The sequence below is a fragment of the Schistocerca gregaria genome, chromosome 6 (genome assembly GCF_023897955.1).
Source record: "Schistocerca gregaria isolate iqSchGreg1 chromosome 6, iqSchGreg1.2, whole genome shotgun sequence".
NCBI lineage: Eukaryota > Metazoa > Arthropoda > Insecta > Orthoptera > Acrididae > Schistocerca > Schistocerca gregaria.
In genome coordinates this window covers 201,944,369-201,969,594 of record NC_064925.1, presented here as the reverse complement: position 1 = coordinate 201,969,594, position 25,226 = coordinate 201,944,369, and the positions used below count along the sequence as shown (strand labels likewise).

General features: G+C 36.2%; 2 protein-coding genes across 7 annotated transcripts in view; one reads left to right on the top strand and one right to left on the bottom strand.

Moving 5' to 3' along the window:
- The window catches only part of LOC126278959 (TLC domain-containing protein 5-like), a 37,384-nt gene extending 13,739 nt beyond the window's left edge, over window positions 1-23,645 (bottom strand). Inside the window, exons 1-4 of one of the 6 annotated variants that reach the window (XM_049979244.1) lie at window positions 23,413-23,569; window positions 23,089-23,297; window positions 22,754-23,011; window positions 6,744-6,766 (exon numbers count right to left, since the gene is read on the bottom strand). In XM_049979244.1, the coding sequence (XP_049835201.1) occupies window positions 6,759-6,766; window positions 22,754-23,011; window positions 23,089-23,275 (453 nt within the window). In that variant the 5' untranslated portion in view covers window positions 23,276-23,297; window positions 23,413-23,569 and the 3' untranslated portion in view covers window positions 6,744-6,758. Of the gene's footprint in view, window positions 1-6,743; window positions 6,767-8,033; window positions 8,646-14,834; window positions 14,909-21,468; window positions 23,012-23,088; window positions 23,298-23,412 lie in introns of those variants that run through there. The other 5 variants (XM_049979242.1, XM_049979240.1, XM_049979241.1 and 2 more) reach the window with 5 other exon arrangements.
- Window positions 23,646-23,781: 136 nt separating this feature from the next.
- Window positions 23,782-25,226, top strand: part of LOC126278957 (serine/threonine-protein kinase grp) — a 60,528-nt gene continuing 59,083 nt past the window's right edge. Inside the window, 2 exon segments of the mRNA XM_049979236.1 lie at window positions 23,782-23,937; window positions 24,345-24,472. Coding sequence (XP_049835193.1) covers window positions 24,408-24,472 — 65 coding nt within the window. The 5' untranslated portion in view covers window positions 23,782-23,937; window positions 24,345-24,407.

Here is a 25,226-nt window from a genome sequence, read left to right as displayed (position 1 = left end):
CTGCAAAACCTGAGAGATGAAGTGTCCCATCCATTGGCCATCTAGAATTTGGCCCCAATCAGAATTGCTGATAACGTGACTCTGTCATCCTGCACTCATCTGCCTTGGCAGAGCAAGATCTGATGACATCCCAATCATTCGACATTTTCCATGGCAATAGGAGTGCATTACAGAAACTGTCACAATTGCTCATGAGTGTACATAGTATTGGATAAATTATTGTGCCCCTATGCCATTATAAGCTAAATATCTGACTGTTAATGTTGAAGTATAAAAGAGTGAGCTTGGTACATTGATCCTAAAGAATGAGTGTTAAGTATCATGTATGTACTTACTTTCTAAACTAGTTTTCACACAGATTTGTTTACAAAGAAACTGAGCAATGTATTTAAATATCTGATTGCCATCGTTTACAGATATATTCTTGTACACATGATGGTTAGTATTCACACCTTTCTGCTGTAAATGCAGAAATTCCAAGTATTCAAACTGTTGAAACTGTCTGTAAAAATGACGCACCATCAACATTGTCATAATCTTTCTCATCATTGTCCTCTTTCACATTTTGAATGCCCAGAAAGGAAAAGTAGGATATTGTTACATGCCAGGAAGACTGATCACTGAATGAATGCTACTTACACACATTCATTGTTCATTCTTTGGCATAGAAGTCTATATGTTTCTCTCTTCTTATGTATTCCATCTTTTCAAATGAATTTCACTGACTACAGATAGTTTACTATGTAATTTGACTTTATTCTTATTCTTGCAACTGAAATGAACACAATGTTTTGTCTTTTTTACATGTAGGCTGGTCCATTGGAGGCAGTGAGGATTCCTAAAGATAAAGATGGCAGGCAGCGTTCATTTGCGTTTGTTGTCTTTAAACACGAAAGTTCTGTACCTTACGCGATAGCATTATTTGAAGGGACTGCATTGTATAATAAGGTTTTACAACTCAAATCAAGGCAGGTACCAAACGAGAAAAATTTTGGAAACATGTCCCATCAACGTGCATACTCTGCTCCAGTCAATTCAAATTCGAAACCAAGTGCTTCACCGGACTTTCACCATTTGCTTCAGTTTGGACAACAGATGCTAAACCCAGGAATGAGACCTTCAGATCCAGTTACAGGTCTAAGGAACTTATATGAAAGTCAGAGGGGAACTTCAAATTATCTTGGTGCACCTTTTCATTTAAACAGCCTTCAGGGAAATTGGTCCAGTAGAAATCATCCTTATAGTGTGCATGGAAATGGACAGAAACGAAAAAGTTCTGATCGTGACCGAAATTACCGGAGAGAACATAGGAACAGTGACAGAAAAGGGTTTAGTCGTTATTAAGGAATCAGTTGTTGCATTGTGCAGTTGGTCATTGATTAATTGTAAGGAATGAATGTACAAATATTTTTACCATTTTTTAGGATTGTAATGTAGACAATTTTCATACGTCCAGAAATGTCTTCACTAATTTAAGATATGTGAATTTTCACCTTCTCACTGAGGGATGCATGCAAATGGACACAAGATTTTAAAAATCAGCAGTGCGATCACAGTTTATTTTGTCACAATCTGAATTTATAACTTTGTCTGTACTAAAATTGTATATTTTATTTTAATACAAAAATAAATTGTGGAAGAGACATAACTTTGTTATTTATATGTATTGCTCAAGATTGGAAAACTAAAAAAGTCTCATACAGCAAACACAATGCTTAGTGAAAGTTTCCATTTAGTACATATTTGTTAGCAAAGGAAACATCAGTAAGCCAAAATTTTGTTTCCTTTAACAAAAGTAATAAATGTGTTCTACTTCCCTTTAATAGTTTAACTGTTCACTCTCTTTTTGTTTTTTTACTAAAAATACAGGGAGTCAGTTTTCCATGTAGAAAGGAAGATAGCTGATAATAGGAAACTATATAATAGTATGGAAATGTAAGGCAACACACAGTGCTATAGTAACTGTAACTGAATTTTCTCCAAATGTATTTTTGTGTTTAGTTTGTTCCTTGGTCAACTTTTTGTTTTGAATGTCCAGTTTCTTCAAGCATCTGGCAATCACTTTAACACTGTTTTTGTCTGATAGATTGACTACACATTGTCACACTGTTAATAATTCCTTGCCTCTTCTTCTTTGTTGTCTTCTATTTTTTTTAACAAAAAAGAGGTTTATAAGCAAGGATAGACAGTCTGCAGATAATTGTACTGTGATTACATCAGTGTCTTAATGTGTATCATAATAAGTTGCTTATATTCACACAGTATGTGTATGTGCAGTTAAGAGAAATACTGTCCACATATCCACTGCATCCACAAGTCTTGTCTCCACATCTGTGGATATTAAAATTTTTGTAAACTAGTTTAATTCCCAAAATGGAGACTAGTTATTCAGGAAGAAAAGACAAGGCAAGGCTGGAGGCTTTTGAAATGTGGTTGTGACGGAGGATGGGAAGAATAAGTTGCATGGATAGCATGAAAAATGAAGAGGTACTGAGAAGATTGGGAAAATGAAGAGAGTTGCTGGATGTAATTAATTGGATGACGCGATATTGGATTGAACATATATTAAGATTGAAGGAGAAGGCTATAAAAACAGTCTTAGAAGGGTATGTGGAAGGAATGTGGAGATAAGGGAGGAAGAAATGTCAGATCCTGGATGATATAATGGACGGCAGCACAGACACCGTCATAGAGAAGGAAGCAGTGGATCACATGAAATGGAGACAGAAAGAACCTGCTGCTATAGCAGAAAACTTATGATGATGATTATGGTGATGACAATCCCGTATGATATGCCAAAACCGAAATGATAGGCTTGCACTAGCCGGATTTTTTTTTTTATTTTTTTTTCTGATGTCTGTCCTCATAATATACATCCCACTGAGTAGAAACATAGAGGCTGATAATGACTACATTTTAATGACAGATAGTCCATTTGTTCTTGATATGTTCTATAAGTTACAGTTTTCTGTCATAGCTGCCCAAAATGATTTTGTGATTATTGACAGAATATTTTCAGAACATACAGAAGTCAAATGAAGTTGTTATCACTCATTGCTTACTGCCAAGTGTTTGTAATGTAGTTTGTTTATTAAAAATATGTTAATCAAAAATAATATTAAATGATGTAAATATGCCACACTTCTAATGTAATAAGTGTTGCGATTTATGTTAAATATGGAGCAAAGGTTTCGAGTGGAGTGTCCTAGAATAGCCTTCATGTCGCTTTGTACAGCTTTTGGTAATTGCATAAGCGACAGGTGCTAACGTAAATGAAACAGATCTAAGACTGCTCTGAAAACAGAAAAAGGATGTGCAAGTAATTGTGCAGAAAAGCAGGAAGAATGTCATGTCACCAGCTTCAACCCTTGCAGATGTACCAACGGTGCATTTACTCTTTCCAGGTTACTGCATTCCAGCCAACAAAGTTGCACTCCATCCCAAATGGGTGATAAGAGTGACAATGATTATTATTACTGTTGATCATACATAAATATTGACACTTTCCTTTAACTTTGAACTATAAATTAATCATTAATAAGGGTAACCACAGATGTATCCAAGGGCAGAATAATGAACTAAATGGCTACACCTTACTGTTTATGGCATTGGTTGCACGGATTCAAATAAATTAATAAAAACGAGAATGTTTCTGCATTTGGTAGGGCTGGCAGCCCACTGGAATTATAAATTACATAAACATTGGTGTGAAGTGGAACATGCAGAAGTGGAGCTTTCACTCACTTGGTTTACTTGGTTAACATAGCCCTGTACTGGTGCAGATTAGAGGACACGAAAAGTGTACAAATGATATGAAGGGAGTGGAAAGGAAATGGAAACTACTGAATAATACATGGGCAAAAGTTACCCGAAACATATGTAATTGGCTGTCGTATCATTTATAGTTATTATTTTAAAACCGTGCCTGTGGATTTGCTGTGAGGATATTAATTAGGCAACATGACTGGCCAGTTGATCACATTGTTGATTGTCAGGTTAACCCTCGAGTAAGCACACCTGTATATAAAGTGTGCTGAACACAAATAAAATTGTTTTGCACCTTTCTTTATTTGCTTCACAACTGCAAACCTATACCTGTTCCTTTATCATTGCTTCAACTAACATAGTGATAAATTGTGTTGCCATACATCCAAGTGAGCAGCTAATATAAAATAACTAGCGAGCTTTATCAGAAAAAAAAAAATTATGATTGGTGCTGGAAAATTACCCACATTATAAGTTTGCAGGACAGTTCCACAATGAGATAGCTGTCTACAAATTAATAAGCAATCAGATGAGCAGTTGACTGGGGTCTGATGCAACTGTGCTGTTTAATTCTTCTAGTGGGGGTGACACCTGTCCATGGCAACAGAGTCATAATGGAAGTTTTATTTCATTATTATTTAGGTAAACAGTGCTTTAGTGCATATTATGTAAGTTTTATTTTAACTTTGTTTAATTAAACTATGATTTGCCTGTTTAATTAAACTATGATTTGCCACCTACATATTTACTTTGATAACATAAAGACAGCTATTCTTTACATGTGTAGAAAGAAACCCGCACACCCATTCTTGTTATGAAAATCGGCATGCGCGCTCGAGGGTTAAATTAAAAACACAGTTATGCTGTCCGGTTGTCTGCCACTGTAGGGATGAACAAGTAGAATGTCAATAACACCATACTGTAATAAAAACCAACATGACTAATTTGGCAGCATGCATAAATGGCAGTTCATTGCTTATAGAATATTTCATTGCTTCAGTAAATACAGCTGTGCTATATTTCCAATATCTGTTGGAAATTACTAGAGATGTGGTCAGCACTCAAAATTTGTATGCTCATTTTCTCATAGCTGCAATACCAGTCCCTCAAAGTTTGAAGAATAGTTTTGTTCCTGACAGCCATGACAGTTATCACACCTTTCATACTGTGCTTGATATTACAAAAATAAGTGGTCAGTCTATGGGTAACTTACGTCCTTTGTTGATCGGATAGTTTCGAACTGCAACTGTTCAGGTTAATTTCAGCAGATAGAATTTGGATAGGCAGGCATCACCATTCAGAGAAAAAAACTTGTCTATATTCATTACCGGCTGATAATAATATTGTAATGCTAACTGCTAAACAACAAAATACCATGCTAATAAAGTGGCACTGAAAACCTAGTCTCATCTGTATCATAAGTTGGCATGATGCTTACTCATTGGCATTTTAGGAAAATAATGGTTTCAGGTGTCAAGATATGTAGTGCTCTGCACCCCCTTCTCCCCAGTAATCTTACCCAATGCAGACTGACTAGTGACCTTTTTTTATGATCCATCATACTTGGATATAATGTTAAGCAGGTTAAATAGTTACAATTGTAGCCTGCTTCAAATACAATACATATGTTTGCAAAGACATGGCAAATATATAGGGCAAAGAGCATCTGTTCTTGAGACATCTATATCAACACACTGCCAACAGCTTACTCTATAACTACTGAAGCAACACGCTTGTTTCAAAATTGTAAGTGTATATGCAGTAACCACAAATTGTCAGAAAGCTTTTAAAGATACAAATTTTCTCCCTGTCTAATGATGATAGGTCATAACTCCAGTGTATTCACGTCTTGGATTCAAGCAAAATCCTCCTCTGTCCATCTATCAACTCGCCACATGCTCACATGTCCGACTATCTTCATAATCATATTTCCAGTATAATCTGTTTCTTGTTCCTACAGTTTGTTTTTTTTTGTCTTCCTAGTAATTCCCACCATATGCCAGTTGCTGAGAAATACACAGTTTTTTAAATCACAAATTCATTTCTTAATGCAAAACAAGTAACACACAGTGATTGTAAACTTTCAGTCACATATAAAAATAGTTTTGGAAATTTTGTTTAGTGTACTTCAGGTCATTTAGTCATGTGAGAGTCACAGTAACATATCTGCAAAAAAGCTGTTTCCGGCTTTTTTAGCACATATTCTCATGGTAATCAGATGGATGTTGTGTCGAAACGATGTGTCTCTAGCTCTTCTCCTGGTGAGAACCAAGTGCTATGTATCTCAAAGTTGTGAGTTTTTTTGTTTATTTTAGTGACAGATAGCTGTAGTGGCACTCATGTTATTTTGTCTGGAAGGGATGTAGTGGCACTCATGTTATTTTGTCTGGAAGGGATGCATCTCAGTTTTGGGATCAGCAAAATCCTTTCCTACTGTTGTGTTGCTTTACTGCCGACAGAGCACTGTGCGACAGTTCTTACCAGGAGATCTGAATGTACAAATAATGCACTAAAAGTATAAAAAAACTGTGCAAAGAGTAACAGATTACTGCTCAAAAATGCTAACTCTACAGAGAAACACTCAACACAGAGTTTAACCTCATCTTTCGCTTGTGCCTAGAAAAAATTAATATGACCAATGCTATCACTTTCAAAATCTCTCCATAGAAAATCATTTGGCAGAGAAAGACAAGGACTCTGAACACCTAAAGAGAAAAGAGGCAGCTAGAAAAAAAATGGAAGAGTGGGTCACAGCAGGAGAATGCCATTTACTGGAATTTGAGCTAGAAGAAGTAAGATGCTGCCTAAACATAATAACTAAGGCCATTTTTTTACAAAAGAATAGTAGCTGTTTTAAATCTCACATTATACAGTACTGGTACCAGGAAAGACAGAAAATATGTATGTCATAAAGATGCAGCTACATTTTGATCAATTAAAATAGCTCAACATATATTTTAAGAATTCCTGAAGGCCATCCGGTCATTTTGTTCTCAGACACCTGTGGAGGACAAAATCAAAATATTAATGTTTCTCTATGCAATACAAATATGAATGATCCTATGATACAGCAATGCTTCTCTGAGCCTGGCCACTCTTTGATGGAGTGTGATTCAGTCCATGCCAGTACAGAGAGGGCTGAAAACAAATACTGTATGAACTCACTGAAATGGACCAGAAGGAGTTCCTGGATCTTGGTGCTATGCAGAAAGAACAGTGGAAAAATACTAAAATTGACAGTAAAGGAAATCAGATACAACCTAAGGTGACACAGCTTCAATATTGCAAAAGCTATGTCGATCAAATGTTTTTTCAGAAATTTCCAAGATCAACAATTCAAAAGTTAGTCAGTTTCCAGATAATCCTGAAATTCCAATACTGTCTTCCAGCTGGAACCAAAATACCATGGAGCAGGAAAACTTCAAGGAGAGAAAATAACAGACCTAATGATACTTTGCCGCACCAGCATTTTCTAGGAACTGTATCGTACATTTTGCAAAAGTCTTCAGAGGAAGCTGGAGATTCAGACAGCAGTGGCAATGTTTGTGGTGGAATTAGTGAGAAAGTGAACAATCAAAGGTGACATTGGTACAAAAATCCACTAATGTGCTTCTAATTTAACTGGAATTGCTCTGTTTTAATTTGAAGTTAACTTTTTATACTATATTTTCTCAGCCAACTTCATATATCCAAGTGTAAAACCTCTATATTGATTCACTTAGAATCAGCATTATATGAAACAATAAATAAAGGTGAGCCAATGATGACTATTAAAGATCTATCACCATCTGGCAGCTTTTTAAGTGTATGCTTTAGTGATGTAGAGATTATGTCACTGAAACACAAAATTTAAATGTTGAAATACCTTCTTTCATCTCTCCTGTAAAATAGCTAAAATGGAGTTATGTTCCTGTGATCCTCACACAGTGAATTATACTCTGTTTCTTTGTTACCATCAACTGCCCTTAATAAAGAACTTATCAGATTGTTGTAGCACTTTTTTAGTAGTTTGTATGAAGTTTCTACAGCTGATTACACATTACTTTAGACTTATTAGGATTAATTTTCAGGCTTTTCAAACTTGCTTAAAATAAATAGTGACACTTTGCTTGTAATGTGTTTACAATCTTTTTGGAGTTTCATACAGTGAGCATATTGAAGTTCATCACATTCAGCGCCTGGGCAAGGAAAATGGGCTACTAGTTAATGCATACCAGGAAAAATGGAACCAGTCATACCAGGAAAAATGGAACCAGTAACTTCTCTAGTCACTTAAAAACTGGTCTTTTAATAAAGGAATGTACGTGTGATTTCTTTCAAGCATATGAATATTCATCTCCGAACAGATTTAGTCAGTAAAATTGAAAAACAAGAGTACTGAACATAAGATCTTGAACATAACATGAATCTTGAAATGATTAAATGGACTCACAGCTGAGAGATACATTTTACAGGAGCTATAGGTGATTTAGACCGAATAACGTCCTCTGAACAAAGGTGTTTTAGTTTTTGTTGTGATATGGAATGATTGTATTAATCAATCATTTAAAGCCTTTTTTTAAATATCTATTTTGAGAATGTACACTGACCTGGCAGGTACTGGCATAGTAACAGTGAAGGGACTTCATCACCTGCAGGCACGTTTTTTACTTGTCCATGAAGTAGGACCTGCTTATGGCAATGAGACAGTGACCAGAGCCTCTGACATCCACTTTTCAAGTTGAGAAAAGACATGAAAATTATTGTTGTTGGGCAGATGGGCTATTGCACTTTGTAATTTCTGTGGTCATTAATTAGTACCATCAAGCCATCCATGTATCAAAAATACTGCAAAATGCATTAGCACCCATTTCATCACTGCAGCAGTTGACCATAAATACCTAAAAATTGTAACAACAAAATGCAAAAATATAAAACTGCCGGAACTGAAGCACACAAAAGGGAATATAGACATCTAAAAAATTAGATTAATGGAAAATGCAAAATGACTAGATGACAAATGCAAGGGGGTGCAAGCATGAATTGTGGCCAAGACCCAGTTTTATTCAATGAGGAAGCAGAAAGAGAGACAAAGGAGCAATTTTGAAAGGAAATTAAAGTTCAGCAAGAAGAAATTAAAACAAGTTTGCCCATGACATAGTAATTCTCTGAGACTGCAAAGGAGTTTCAAGAGCAGTTGAACAGAATGGACAGTGTCTTGAGTTGAGAGGAGATGCACATCAACAAAGTGAAACAAGGATAATGAATTGTAGTCGAATTAAATCAGGCGAGAGTGTTAGACTTAGAAATGATGCACTAAAAAGTTGATGAATTTTGTTATTTGGGTAACAAAATATCTGGCGATGGCTATAGTAGAGAGAATATATAATGCAGATTGGCAGTAACTAGAAAAATATTTTCAAAAAAGGGAAATTTGTTAACAGTGATTATAAATTTAAGTGTGAAGAAGTTGTTTTGAAGGGAATTTGGCTGTGTGTAATCTTGCACAGAAGTGAAACATGTACGTCAAGACTGTGTGTTATCAGTATTAGTGTGATGGCACAAATTGCAAGTAAGTGATTTTTTCCCAACACTTTAAAGAATGATGCAGAGCAATAGATGATAACGAAGGCAACTATTTGAGAGTGTAAAATGTCAACCACTAAAGAAGCAATGGCAGGTACTGCCGTTTCGTGGTTGTTGAACTTAGTGTTGATGCTATAGAGGAATTGTGGAACTGAAAAAGATTGGAAAAAAGAACACTAACAGTCAACTTCTTTTTTTTATTAATTTAAGGTTACTGATCAGATTCATTATTTCTAGCTATTAAATTTGGAAACAGTTAAAAGAGGTAAGTTCATAGTGAACAAATAACTGATTGATATTTAAGATATTTACTTTTTTCTCTGTTGTTCTAAAGCAACTAGTAAACAAGACTACACCAGATAAGTTTATTAATTATTTATTTACCAAATGCATGCAGCTGAAAGATTAGTTTTTTTTAGATTGAAAATCTGGAGAAATTAACCACTTAACATGAGGTTACATTTCAAATATGGTGCTTGCAATTACTCTGGTTAATAGTTGTTAAACGTGCTGCAGAATTAGGTGCACTGTCATTTTTTCATTAGCAGGCTGTCCCTCTTGTGAAGTATGTGTCACTTTAACAGTAGGAACAGCAGCAGCTGTAGGGGTGCACTGAAAAGTAGGTACTGTATCCAAAACTGAACAAAATGTAAATCTAATCAGTAGAATATGTTTAGTCTTGTGACCCTTATCTCACTTGTATTGTGTATGCCCAGTTCCTTAAATTCTTGAGCCTTTAACTAAAGTATTTGAAGGGAGCTTCTTTCATCTAATGGCAATACAAAAAATCTAAATAAGTAATCTAGAATGTTAGTGTCAAAATGATGAACATGATGTAGACAGGACACTATTCAATTGTGGTGATGATAAAATGTGCAAACATAATTCTAGATTTTGATTAAATTCTCAGTCACTCTTAAGAAGTAAAACTGGATCAACTATTGTGGTTAATAACTAGGACAAAAATCTACTCTTGGTCAAAAGCTCCATGAAGTCTGTCATTCATACTTGTTGAGAATTTCCCCCACATTATGTTATTGTAACTTACAGCAGCTTTGTGGAATTCACAATTGGAGGGGCATGTAGGGAAATAAATATGTACTAAAATTGTACTCAGTTTAAATACGAGGGCGGGACAAAAAACAGAAACCCTGAAAACACATCCCATACCTGATATGGTGTAGGAAACTAGTTGGAATTCAAAACGGGTCCTGTAGGGTTTTAAAGGAAATCTTATACTGTTCATCCTGCAAAACAGTTGCAAGTTCAGGTAATGATGATGGAGGTTAATAGTGATCTCACAGCTTTCTCTCCAAATAGACCACAAAGGCTCAATAGTATTGAGCTCTACATGGCCAGGGGAGATGTGATAATTCATTCTCGTGCTCACAAAACCACTCCTGGTTTGTGCAAACTATGTGAACAGCTGTTGACTTGGAATACAGCATCACCATTGGGACAAACACTGTACAATGCGATGGACCTGATCAGACAAAATTGTCACGTAAACCTTAGCAGTAATGCCTTCTTGCAGAGCAACCATGGTGCCCATGGAATACCCCAATACCACTGCCCAAATCACCACCAAACTCCCCCTCCCCATGTTTCAGTCTTGAGATGAAAACTCAGCCAGAAGTTGAAAACAGTGTAAAACAAGACTCATACAGCCGAATTATTTTCTTCCATTGCTTCCACAGTTCAAGGTTATGGCTTAGGCACCACATTTCAACGTTTAAGGCATTTGCCTGACTTACAAGTGGTTTTGGAATTCCTGCTCTCCCTGCAGTCAGTTGCTTATGGAGCTACCTTTGTATTGTTTGGTGTTGAATAGGTTCACAAGTGGGACATTCAGTTCTGTCACAGTCCTCTTTAATGACCATTTGTCATTATCACTCAATTTACACTTTCGTCCACATTGAGACTTAGTGAACAATGTTTTTTCCCTTTCCCCACATGCAGTATAAAATGTCTTTGACATGGTGACTCTTGAAACCCCAAACACTTCAGCTACCATGGTTATGATAGCACCCACCATACAAACAGCAGCAATTTGCCCTGACATGATGCACTCACAACTATACTGTTCTGATTATGACTAACGCTTGCCAAGTACTGAAGGCATTGCACAGGTGCCGTTCATGGTCAAATATGACAGCTATTGACATATTTACTATATCCATTTATTTGCAACCTTGGAATTAAGATCCCCTGTATATCACGTGATGCTGTATCTTCTCGTAGATAAGAAGAAACAATTTGGGATTTCATGCAATGAATATTGAAACACACTATGTGCAAAACCAAGGAAGATTTAAATGCAAAGTATGTAGACATATACACTAAAATTTCAATTATAATATGGGTCACATGTCACACTTTTCCTCACAGCCTACCATATTACTGTGATGTACAACCAACAGTACACAGGTGGTAGCCAATATGTTTAACAATCACTTCTCAAATGTAGGAGAAAAAATTGGTGAGAATATTTCAAAAGAAAAAAGCTAGGCAGTACATGGAAGAGTCGGTTTTGAAAAATTAGGTCAGATTAAGTTTCATCTAACAACCTCTTGTTAAATAAGGAAAATTATTAAATCTTTGAAAAATAAATGTTCTGTTGGAGTAGATGACATCTCTAACAAGTTATTAAAACAATGTGGAGCAATTACAGCTGATGTTTTGAGTCACATATGTAATGCATCACTGACTCAGGGTATTTTCCAGACAGGCTAAAATATGCCATTGTCAGACCTCTACAAAAAGGGGGAAAACACAAATGTCACTAAATAACGGCCAGTATCCTCGCTTACAGCATTTTCAAAAATCTTTGACAAAGTAATGTACTCAAGAGTGGTTAGCCATCTCAACAGTAATAGGATACTTAGTAAATCACAGTTTGGATTTCAGAAATGCTATTCCACTGAGACAGCAATATACAATTTCACTGTCCACATAATAGAGTCTTTAAATAGTAAAATGTTACCAGTAGGAATGTCCTGTGACTTATCCAAAGCATTTGATAGTGTGAGGCATAACATTATGTTAGAGAAATTACAATTCTATGGTATAAATGGAACGGCACATGAGAGGTTTAAATCATATCTACAGAACAGGAAGGAAAAAGTCTCTTTATATGCTTCAAGTGATTCAAAGGAGTTTACCACTTCATCTAACTGGGGTGAAATTACATTAGGTGTTCCACAAGGTTCAATCGTGGGTCCCCTCCTGTTCTTGATATATGCGAATGACCTCCCTTCTTATGTGAAACAAGATGCTGAACTGACACTGTTTGCTGATGATACCAGCATAATTATTAATCCAGTAAAAGGAACTCTGATAGAAAATGATACACACAAGGTCTTTGGAAAAGTTATTAATTGGTTTTCTGCAAATGGGCTTGCACTGAAAAAACACATACATCCAATTTTCTGCTGCAAAAAGTATAATTCCTCCAATAAACGTAACACATCAAAAGAAGTCAGTAGCCATGGTAGAGCATACTAAGTTTTTGGGTATACATATAGATGAGAATCATAATTGGAAAATTCATATTTTGGATCTCCTAAAGTGACTAGGTTCAGCAACTTTTGCAATCAGAATAATTGTCAATTTTGAGGATGTAGAAATTAGTAAGCTGACATACTTTGCATAGCTCCACTCTTTGATGTCATACGGAATAATATTCTGGGGCAACTCAACACTTAGGCAAAAGGTATTCAGCTGCTCAAAAGAAAGATAGTCCCACATCTTGTAGGCATCTGTTTAAAAGGTTAGGAATTCTTACAACTGCTTCACAGTACATTTACTCAGTAATGAAATTTTTTCTCAACAACATGGACCAGTTTAAAATCAGCGAAATTCATGATTACAATACCAGAAAAAAGAAAGACCTACACTATCCTTAACTTAACCTACCTTTGGCACAGAAAGGGATAAAATATGCTGCTATAAAACTTTTTGATAATTTACCAGATGAAATAAAATGTCTGACAGACAGCAGTAATAGTTTCAAAAACAAATTGAAATCATACCTCCTTGACAACTCCTTCTATACCGTATATGAATTCTTGAATATGAGTAAATAAATCTGGAGATATAATATATGCATTCTGTGCCATTTAAGGAACTGGGATAAATAATAGAAATATTTAGGTATAACACCATAATGTAAACAAAACAAAAAACTTGTTTCCTGTGCGCTTGTCTTGTGCATTTGACAAGTTCCACTTCATAACGGTTTCCCGTGTATTGATCAATGGAACACCTAACTAACACAGGTTAGGCCCTGATTTTTCTGAGACTCAGGGAATACAGTTCCTAATTGGCCTGAAAAGCAGGTCCAGTTTAAGGGACAAGCGACCCAAGCCGCCAAGTTGAGAGGTGTATATACACTTGAACTACTGCAATAAGATGCAGTGCACCAAGTTGGCACTGCGTTGCAATGTAGTAGCCTGTTGGTATTATTATTATTATTATTATTCTTTCATCTCTATCACCATTAATATCACATTTTAGAAGTTGGATGTTTTTAATAAATTTTGTTATCTAATGCTGACATAATAACTTCACACTTTGTATCAGTGTTTATTTTTAAGGATTGGTATACCTGTAGCCTGCTACATAATTTCTTGTGACGTGCCGAAGTATCTCATTCACAGTATTGCAATTACTATGAGTAACTGTTTCCATTTGTAGATTACACTAATCTGCTACAAAATTTAGCACCCAGTAAGGAAATTGTGGAAAGGCATTTTCTTATTTCATGATCAGTTTTGAAAATTAACCAAATTTCTTCAGAAGGTTACTTATTTACTGTGTAGGTAAGTATAATACTGCCGAACCATCCCCCCCCCCCTCCCCTCCCCACATGTAGAAATGAAAGAATGCCAAGTTGTGCAATTTGTAGGAGTCCATATTAAACCATAGGTCATCGCTATAGCTGGCTGGGTAAGTCACTTCAAAGCTTGAAAGAAGGCACTTGACTTGGGTGGCCAAACCAACCTTCAAGTAGAGGGCAACATAACTTACTACACTGTCTTGTAATATTTCCAGTGATACAAGAATAGCATATATTCAACAACAAAACTGTCCCACTTATGCAACAGAAACACATCATGGTAATCATCTGATAAAGAGAAAAACGTCATCCTACTATATGTTATTTTGGACATCTCAATTATAACAACACAAAACAAGACACAGTCAATGCAATTATATTGTTATGTATTCAGTTATCATGATGTCATCAGCAAAAGTCTGTCTTTCTCATTTGATGCATGTATGCAAGTCCATTTTCATTGTTAATCTGCATCCGACAGGTCTGAATTTTCCTTGTGGTTCAAGATGTTGTACAGCAAAAGTAAAACGTGTATCAACAGTTTGCAGGAAGTAACAATGAATGATCTCACAAATAATTTGATAAGTTGTGAATTAAACTGTGGTTTATTAATCAACCACAGGCATACATTTATGCTGTGTTTTGTTCCTGATGACAAAAATAGTCAGTAGACATCAGTTCCTCATGATGAACATTTACAGTGCCACCTCTCATTCATACAGGTTGTACAGTCTCTTTCTGCTGAAATTTATAAATGATAAATCAACAACTAGTAATGATGTGCACAGAGGCCACAGATCATTATTAAACAGCTTATTTCAATTGTAAGGATTGAATAAGTCAAGAAAAAAATGTAATGGTGGATGCAGATACATAGTCACCATATTACGCACTGAACTTTGTATACTGAAAATCAAAATTTTAAAATTCTCCAAATGAGGTTCTCTCTCTTGAGATCATCTATTACATACTGAAGTTCTAAGGCACCTTCTCAGTACTTAAATAATTGACTTGTACTTCACTGAACACATGTCAAGGTTTGAAAAAAGAAACAATAATAATAATACTATAGGAATTTTTGAAATGTCTCGGTTGTCTGGACAGGGCTTCTTAGAAGTACTTTATCTCGGTCATAGTGAAGACAAGTTTAGATGAAATCTCAATATAAAAGTGGAGTAAGAAGAAATAGTTTCAGATTTACAAGATATGAAGAAAAGAGTAAATGAAGAGGTGAAAAAAGGTTTTTTTAAATTCATTCTTACCCTTAACTTACTAATAGACCCTATAGCCTGAATGTATTGAAGTGAAATTTAGTTATTTCACATTACATTGCTAATTTATTTATACTAATGTATGTAGAGCCTAAACAAAAAGTGCAAATGTGTATTAGAAGCATGAATCACAGATTCCACACTGCTCATCTGCAGTTTGCATAAATTGCTTTGACACCTACCCAGTGAAGAGTAGAGACTACCCTCTGTCCGTTGAGAGGAAAAATAAATCAGGAGTTGAGTGTCTGCAAAATGAATACCTTTATGATGATGAAGTAAGAAATGTATTTACAGCAAAGTGCCTCCACTCTCCCCTAGTGTTAACTACATTGTTTGTCTGTAGGAGGAGGAAAGGGGGTGGGTACATAATGCAACACTGACACAAGGTTCCAAAAAATAGTATTTGCAGTTCCAAAGTAATACCTACAGGTTAAGAGTGTTGATATTTTTAAAAATATCAGGAACCCAATATCTAAAAAAATATCATTCTTGGCTCTTGATATATTGAAAAGAAATATCGATATATCAATAAAACAAATATTGACATACATGCCTATAAAAGTATTGACTGTACATTGTATAAATATACTGCTGGTTTGAGAGCTTCATATTGAAGTATAGATTTATTATTAGATATTCTGTACATCAACAAGCCACCAGCCTGCTCATCCCCTTCATAGTAAAAATTGAAAGGAGAACAATGCACATTCACACTTGGTGACAACCACTTTGCTAACAGTGATAATTGCTTGTAAGTGGAGCAATAAAAGGTATCTGATATGACAATTCCGTTTCGCTGTCAGATTTGAGTGGAGCACTTCGACTTCACTCTTCCCCCCCCCCCCCCCCCCCTCCCAATGCCACTGTGAAGCTAACAATAATGTCAGCTTTTCCAGTCACACGTCTCCCCCCCACTGTAATTACCAATCCTAATCAATTTTTGTGAATTGTCATTTAGATTTTTTTCAATGCAACTGGTATGCTATTTCTTCACATTGGAAATCATCTTATTCCATTCATTCACACTGCCACTGAGTGCAATCAGACTTCTTTTGTGCCACATATACTTGCCTCACAGAGAGAGAGGGGGGGGGGGAGAGGGAGGGAGAGAGAGAGAGAGAGAGAGAGAGAGAGAGAGAGAGAGAGAGAGAGATTGGATGTGATGAAAACTGAAAAGTAGTAAGACTCCCTTCAGACAGTGAAAGTAAATGCTAGTTCTACTACAATTTCAAAAGTACAACTTTTAATATTTACCAAAAAAACAATACGAAGTAAAAATATCAACACTTGATATTGCCATTTTTATATCAACATATCAGGGGAAATATCACCGACACGCAACAATATTTTTTGGAAAAAATATCGATGTATGGATATTTTATCAACAAGCCCATATGATAAATATGAAAGACTACTGCCATTGAACCAAAGGCAAAGGCATACAAAAGACAATTTGGTTAAGAGCCCACCCCTCCTCCTTCCAGAAAAGAAATGAGTATAAGCAAAGTAAAACCAGCATATTAAAAATTTAAAAAAAAGTTCAAAAATATGAGAGGAGAAAATGTCCAGATTAGACTGGCATGGTTTCGACATGTAGCTTTATATGTACAAAGGCTTACAAAACAAAAAACAAGACTGTACACATTACACAACTCACCAATTTTGCCATCACAAAGATAACTTGGAGAGGGACTAGTTAAGGCTTCAGTTCTGGCAAGAAGGAATTTTTCAGTTGTTCTCCATGGGGTATAAGAACTTGTTTAATGAAACAATTAGAATTTGTGTAATGAAACACAGCCATGACCAGACTCCCTCCTTGATATTTTTAATAAAATCTTGTCTGTAGCAAAAGGTTGTTATGATCCCTCCTCTAAAGCCAGGAAAGATTTTTACACCTTCAAATAGTTATCACACCATTCATTTGAGAAGCGAGTCTGGGAAAACCCTAACATGAAAGGATGATCTCAAAACTAAGAGACTCGGCAGCTGTTTTCACTGTAGGGTCACAATCTTCAGTTTCTAGTAACTTAAAGCTATTGAATGTTCACAGCTGGGATTTTCATTGCTGGTTGCCAGAATTTTTAAAATTATTCCGTTTCTCAGAGCAATATACAGCATAATAACTATAATGAAGATCATGGTCCATTTCTCATTGTTTGTGAATGACTTCACAGTTTTTTTCCGCTCAGTGTAACCTTCCAACTACCAATACCAACCACTATTGACTCCTCAGACAAGAAAAACATGGGAGAAGCGATCTATAAAATGTGTAAGTTTTCATTCTTCACATCTAGCTTTAACTACTACAGCTGATAAGATATATCTACACTTTTGCTGTGTTACTCACTGTAAGTGTGTGGCATACGGTACTATTTTCTTCAAGTTGCATTCACAGATGGCGTGTGGGAAGAAACAATGTCTTCACACCTTCATGTGAGCTGTTATGTGCCTACTTTTACCCACACAGTCTTCATAGTATAGATATGCATAGGGCTGGAGAACTTGATACGTTCTGCTCCAATAGATTATTCTTGAAGTTTTCAAAAGACGTGCAGTGTCTTCCTTAGTATAGACCAAAAAATTTGCCAGAAATGGCGGTCCATGACAGGTACACTCACTTGAAGGTGAAAACAAACACACTAGAAAAATGGGAATGTTCTACCTATGCTAGAGTTTTGGCTCCACCCTCAAAGAGGGCAGTGACCTGGAGCACCATCTCCTAATAACTACACTACCCTTCATACCAGCAAAGGCAAATCTTCCACCAGGGGAAGCAGTGTCACCCACAGAAAGTACAGACAAGTCTTGCTTGTGAGGCGTTGTGAAATGACGACTTGTCTCATGTGGCAATTGCCTATAATCCCTGTAAGCATGATAAGGCTGAACCAATACTGAAGGTTCGCTGCCTCCATACTATGGTGATTCTCCATAGCCCACAGGTGGATGTTAAGGTCGATGATACCACCCCTGATGAAGATAGCCTCACCTGTGAGTACTGTAGGATGGATGACAGAAATCCTAGCACTGGTGGCCTATATGACAAACCAGCAACAAAACCATTTGCAGAGGCAAGTGCATAGATAATAAAGCCTGCACATGTTGTAAGTGACACGTGTAGTGGCAATTGTCATGGAGCAAGTTACACATGACTGCCTTGCCTACCCCAGCTGGCAGGCCACCTGCCTGATGCTGATACCAGCATCACTGGGACCACTTTTATCTCCAAGTGGTTGTACCTCCCTTGTAAGATTTTTTGCCAATGCCTTTTTCTGCTCCTTGTCATCCTCTCCTCGTGGGATCTGTAGTGAATCATGTAAATAGGGTTAATTCCCTATTCTATAGAGAACATTAAAGGAGGTCCTTTACCCCAGGGGTTTATTCAGATTTAGCAATTTAAGATACTATTCACCAGTGTTGGTACACACTACTATGTCACTCAGCTCCAGAATGGCTACTGAATGATTTCAAGGTTTCTCAATTTTCCTTTATGAAGAAATGTTTTCAAGACATACCTAAATTTGATTTTGAATTTTTTTATCCAGGTTTCTGTCTAGTTTACAATTGTCTGGATGCTGATTTTTGTGCAACCAATAGCCTGAACATTTCATGGGGTTTTAAAACAAGTTCTGTGATTACTTAATGTTTCACACATTCCTTTCCAAACATGTTTTTATCTGCCAGTGTATGCTTCATTCCATTTGTATTGTGCTGCAGATGCGGTTTCTTAAAAAACTGCCTAATATTACATGTATGCCAATCTCTAATTATTCTGCTTGGTGCAGTCTCCCCCCCCCCCCCCCCCCCAGATTGGTTGATCACTCATTTGAGCTTGAACCATTTTCTCTGTGTGTTTACTGCCTGAATCAAGTGATTGTTAACTCCTGTATGAGAACATGTAACATTTCCATCTTACTTTTACAGCCCTTTGGAAGTTTTTGCTCATTGTTGCTATGCCATGGTCTCTGTTCCTAATGTCCTTGTTGATGTTGCACCCGTTTGTTGCTCAGATTTAATACAGTGCCATCATTCATAACTTGTGCAGGAGTGATTAAAATCATTTCAAGTTATTACAGGGATACATATGCATCAGGGGACAGAGGTTTCCTCTGCAGTTATCTTTTACTACTGCTGCAAAGTCATTAAACAGAGAGAAGTTTCCAACTAGGATTCATCCCACTTATGGACCATAAGCATGCAGCCTCAATTTGTACCTCAGTCGATTAAGATTTTTGTCTACAGATACAAATACACCATTGCCATCCCATGGAACCTGCATTTTTGTTAAATTTAGATTTGTTCCAAAAACCTCAGTATTACCAATTTCTGGCTTAAACTAACTCTCGAGGCCATCCTGAAAAGTTCATTTATATGGCCTATATTTGGTGTCACAAACCACGGTGGTACAGTTTAGGCTTGTCCAGAGCACCTATGCCACGCATTCTCTAATGGCCAATGAGTGTTCGGTAGTGTTCTGTGCACCACTCTGCTGTGAAGTTTGTGCTCAATGCAACCATTAAATGTAATCTTAGCAAGTTGTTTAATCAATTTTTATTCAATTTGTTGAGAGTATCATTGCTAATGGTGGTGGTAAGTGACAAATTCTGAATAAGCAAGCAAGTCATAATTTGTAGGACACATACTTTCTTAAAGTGCAAAGCACGTATATGCGTCTACGGTAACTGTTGATTGGAACTGGCAACAATGTGTACCCTATACAAACAGCCACCATTCATGAATCTGACTATAGAATACAATTTAGTAATGCTTAACTGCATTTTTGTGAATCTCCCACCCCCCTCCCCCCAGCTAGATTATTGCTGTTAGGTTTATGGACACTGTGCAAATGAAAAGATGCCTGTTTTCATTAGAAGGCAGCTAGCTATTCACAATACAACACTTGTATAGTATGCTGTCAACACAATTGTACTGTATATTTGACTGCCTCGTGAGAGGATGTTCATGGATCAAAAATTGTAAGCAAAGAAGTAACTTTGGCAGTTTTGAATACTTTATCATGTGATTAGGATAAGTTAAGTTCGAACAGGATTATACATTCAGTAATTGTGTTTCTGGTGCTGTCTACATTTCTCTTAAGGGAACTGTGAGAATCAAGGTACATTTGTGAATGTTCTACAGTTATTGTGCAAATGTATGTGGCACAGAAAATTATCCAAGATTCACAGCTTCTAGGAAAGTTGGGTACCAGGGCAGGTGGCACTACAGGGGAACAATGATACAGGCATATGAGTCGGTCATTGTAGCAAAATATTTCGTAATCCCCGCTTGTGAAATAACTTCAGTTTTCTGAATGAATGTTGTGTGGCAATGAGAAACAGCAGCTTGGGGTGTAAAACAAGTAATGGGTCAGAAGTATTACTGTTCAGCAATGAAGCACATTGTCAACCATTCATCCAATGTTCTACTTTCTGTAATTAGAGCCATCAGTTTTATGTTGTAAAAGGGTCAGTACAAAAACTTGAAGGAAACATTCGAGCAGTATCAGATGAGGGTGAGGCAAATGTGGATCACAATTTAAAGTTCTGTATGGTGTCTTTAATCTGATAGGGAAAATATTTGTGCACACTGCAGTGAGACCATATCTTTTCATTTTTAATCAGTCTGTTGCAAGAGACTTTAAGAACTGCTGAGTGCCCAAAAGCAGTAGCCCAACTAATGGGGATCAAGTTAGCCCTGTACTTTGGTCACAAAATACTTTCTTACAACCTTTGTTTTGTCCAATGATTTATAGATGCATTTCTACTTAATATGGTGTGATGGTTATAATTGTGTGAAACACTTGTCGCTTCTCTCGATAATTATGTGAGCAAGTCCTATGGTTGCAAAAAAGCTCTAACCTGAAAGGTTCCGTAGTCTGCTATTATGTCTTACGGTCCATTATCTTTGTTAGCTTCACAAAGAGGATTATCTGATGGCCCTTCAAAAATTTATTCCTATATAATCAGCAGAGCAGGATCTGTTTAGCCTATACTTCTATACTACAATACTTGTCCTTCAGACTCCGGTGCAAGATTTTTTTTTTTTTTCCTTTTTTAATGTATGAAAGTAGTGTGCAGCTAGTTTAAAATCACACTGATATTTTTCATTCTCAGTTTCATCATTTTCCACTATGCAAGGGATGAGCACTGTGACTAATAAAATAGATGTGTGTGTGACTATTTTAAGTAGGCTATAAAGCTGGTTTGGAAATAAGAATGCATCATACTATCTTATATTTTTTTTTAAAAAAAGGTTTAATAAGTAGAATGTTGTACAGACATAAAAATGTTTTAAAAATATATACATAACATATCAAAATTGTAATAAATAATTTCCATGTATAATACACAAGTTGTGAAAAAAAACATTATATATACACACACACATGTTAAATAATTTTGTGCAGTGATGTTGATAAATACCACACCAGGAACACAGTATTACACAGAAGAAAATTATGCAACAGAAAAATTACCAACACAGCCATATGTTAAAATTAAGTAAGTACATGTTTACTAAAGCCAGTCTTGAGGACTGCTTTACTTTAAACCAACCAGTTGTGAATTTATAAATAGTACCCATAGGTTTGATAGTATGCATTTAAATCGGATTTCATTGAAGCATTTCTCTATGTTTATACAAATCTTTAAGATCGTCAACCATAAACTCCCTCCTTTCCTTTTCCCTCTCACCACATACTCATTAGAAACATGAAAACCTGAGCATTTGAAGCAAATAGTAAAAACTCTACTACGAAATATTTAAAGAACAAACAGTGTGCTACTAAAAAGCACACTACTATACGCTAAGATGCAATCACAAGGGAAAGGAAGTTTTGTCACACTATTTATCCGTTAAGAAAGTGAGACAATTAAAGGAAACTGTTTATAAATGGCATAACACAGCACGTTAACAGAGCACAAGCCTATTTCGATAATTTCCCTGCTTTGCATTCACGGTATTGAAAGTTGAATGTTAATCACCTCTCTTTGCTTGTGTTCAGACTGAAAGACAACTGTAAGAATCATTACTATAAATGGCAAATAAATAAAAACAGTTTACTGTTACATCACATATTAGCCCCCCCCCCCCCATATTTCTTATTTTGACTTTATTACATACTTCATTCTGAAGTATTGTAAAATGTATATCATAAATACCCATGACAGCACATAAAATGCTGTGCAATACACTTTACTTTCGAAATCTGGCTGTGGATGTGAGACAACAGCAAAGAAGAGATAACTTCCAAGAATTATTCTCATAGCAAAAAACGTCAGCATGAAGGTAATTTCTGTTAAGTAAAACACAACAGTACCTTTGTAACCAGAAGAACGAAGAAACCATCTTGCCTGAAGCAAAGGATTAGTAATTTCCAATCCACCAACCCCCGCCACAGCTTCAGTGCCAGACACACCTTTCATTAGTACTCGGCTAATTGCAATGATGCTTACTGCATGATGAATAAGCATGGTAGCACCTTCTGTCTGATGATAAAGGCACCATATGAAGTCAAATATAAAATAGCCAAGACTTGTAACAAGTACAATGCATTGTAAAGTTGTGTTGGGACCACCTGAAAATAAAGATGCCTGCGTATCATGACGTTCTTCATATTTAAATGCCTAACGAATCTACAACATCAGTCCTCACCAGGGTCCGTGAAGGGCCACGGTCCAAGGAAGCATGCCAGAACGGCAAGCACTGTCACAAGCGTAGCATGGAACGCTGTTAGTAACCTACATGACCATTCAGGGTCCAATTTAAACTGATATCTTATTCCGTGATATAGAGCTGTCCACACTGTTGCCGTAGCTAAGACTGTCCAGGAAGACAACATGTTTATTTACTCCAAAATGTAACTGGAAGAAAGACAACACTCGTTAATATTACGCGCTTGTGCAATTTCAAAACAAACTTGGAACTGCACTTGCCAAACTTTGTCAGATTACTGGTATAAAATTCATTGGTACTTGCCTTATTCTTAAGAATTATTTCAGTAAATACATTGATTTTTTCACGACTGATACGGTTTTGCTGAACAATTTGTAATTCTAGTAATTCCATTTCTCGTTTTGGCGACAACCATTTTTCGCGATAACCAAAGATTTCTACTGCAACATCGAGTCGCAACAAATCTTAAATGCCGTGTCTTGGTGCACGTGATATCAGAGATGTCAGTGATCAATAGTATGCAGTAATAAATAGAAATAGATTGGTCTGCGTTATTTCATATGCGTGTGGGAAGAGATACATTCGAATTATGGTAGAGAAAAAATGGGGATTAAATTTAAAATTGCATCTTTCTTCTGCTTGTCTTTGACTCTAATATCATAAAAATCGCCATTTTACTGTCCTCGGCGCGAAAACGGTGAACTCCATGCAGCGGCCATGAGAGGTGGACAAGCTATGCGGTTTGAAAGTGGAGTTACCGCTGTAATAGCTTCCAGACGTCGAAGTTTGCTGTAGAGGAGAAGTCGCTGTTGTGTACAATGTCCTTCGGTAAGACCTATAACACTAGTATTGTTAGTTGAAACTGAAAATGAATAATGCCCGTAGGTATTTGCTAGATCTACTGCAATGTCCTAGAAATCGCGGCAGTCATTGTCTTGACAACCACGTGTTGGATTTGACAGTTGTACGTAGTTTAACTTCGTTTGACCGTAATGTTGTCACGATAGCCAAATTGATTTCTTTGTTATTATTCAGGGAAGTCCTGCAATTTCTTTCAATTTCCGAAATTAACGTATTTTGCCTCTGTCGAAGAATACCTTTACAAGCTTTATTATAAGCTGCGTTGCTTAATATTTAATGTGAATTGGAAAATAATTGCCTATTTTACATGCATTTTAATAGTTACTGAAAATACACGATTATTGTAGTGGTATATAGTAATCTTCTGACTGCAGGTATTCGTCCTTAGCGGTCAGTATAAATAATGGTAACTGTTGTACCTGACATAATTTTGCACGATGGTATCAGAATTTGTGGATGGATGGAGTATCGCCCAAACATTAGGAGAAGGTGCCTATGGCGAGTAAGTAATGAAATATTAGTATCTTAATGCTTGAAGTTATGACACCCTATCAGAAAACCCTTGCAGTTTGTGGGCTAAGAGGTTTTAGTGAACTAATATTTGTAAATCAGTGTTGTAAATTGTCTAAATGTTTATAAATTACTTCACTGATTAGTTTTTTTATTCCTTGCTCCACATACTACAGAATTATGATGTAGTTATGTATTGTCAATCGAAAGCTTTTAATGTTGGATTGATGGAAATTAAGGAAACGAAAATTTAAATTAATCTTGCTAAATAAGATTTTTTTTAGTATTAAGTTCTTCACCAGATATTGAACTTAAAGATTCTATGAACACCATAATTAAGAGGTCAGACTTAACAGTGTAGTTCAATGTAAAACAAGAGTTTCCTATGTATTTTAACATTAGGTCTTTGTGTAAATCATGCCAAACTCCAGAAAACATTTTAATAAAGAGTTCTTGTTGTAGAAGGCTACCTAATGGTATTGTAAACGTTTGGGTTATTTTGATAACACAGTACTGCTTTACCAAGGGCCATCATTTCTATGATCTCAATTCTTGGGACAGAAAACACATACACACGCGAGACAGATTTTCATCCATTATTCAGCAAATGTTAATGTAATTTCCTTTCACAGTTAGTAAAATATTCTGGGCTATTATGCCATGGTCTAAGGGATTTCACTTCAAAATTCGACATCTCCCTTATACCATGGCATAATAGCCCAGGATATTGTATTGTGACAAGTCCT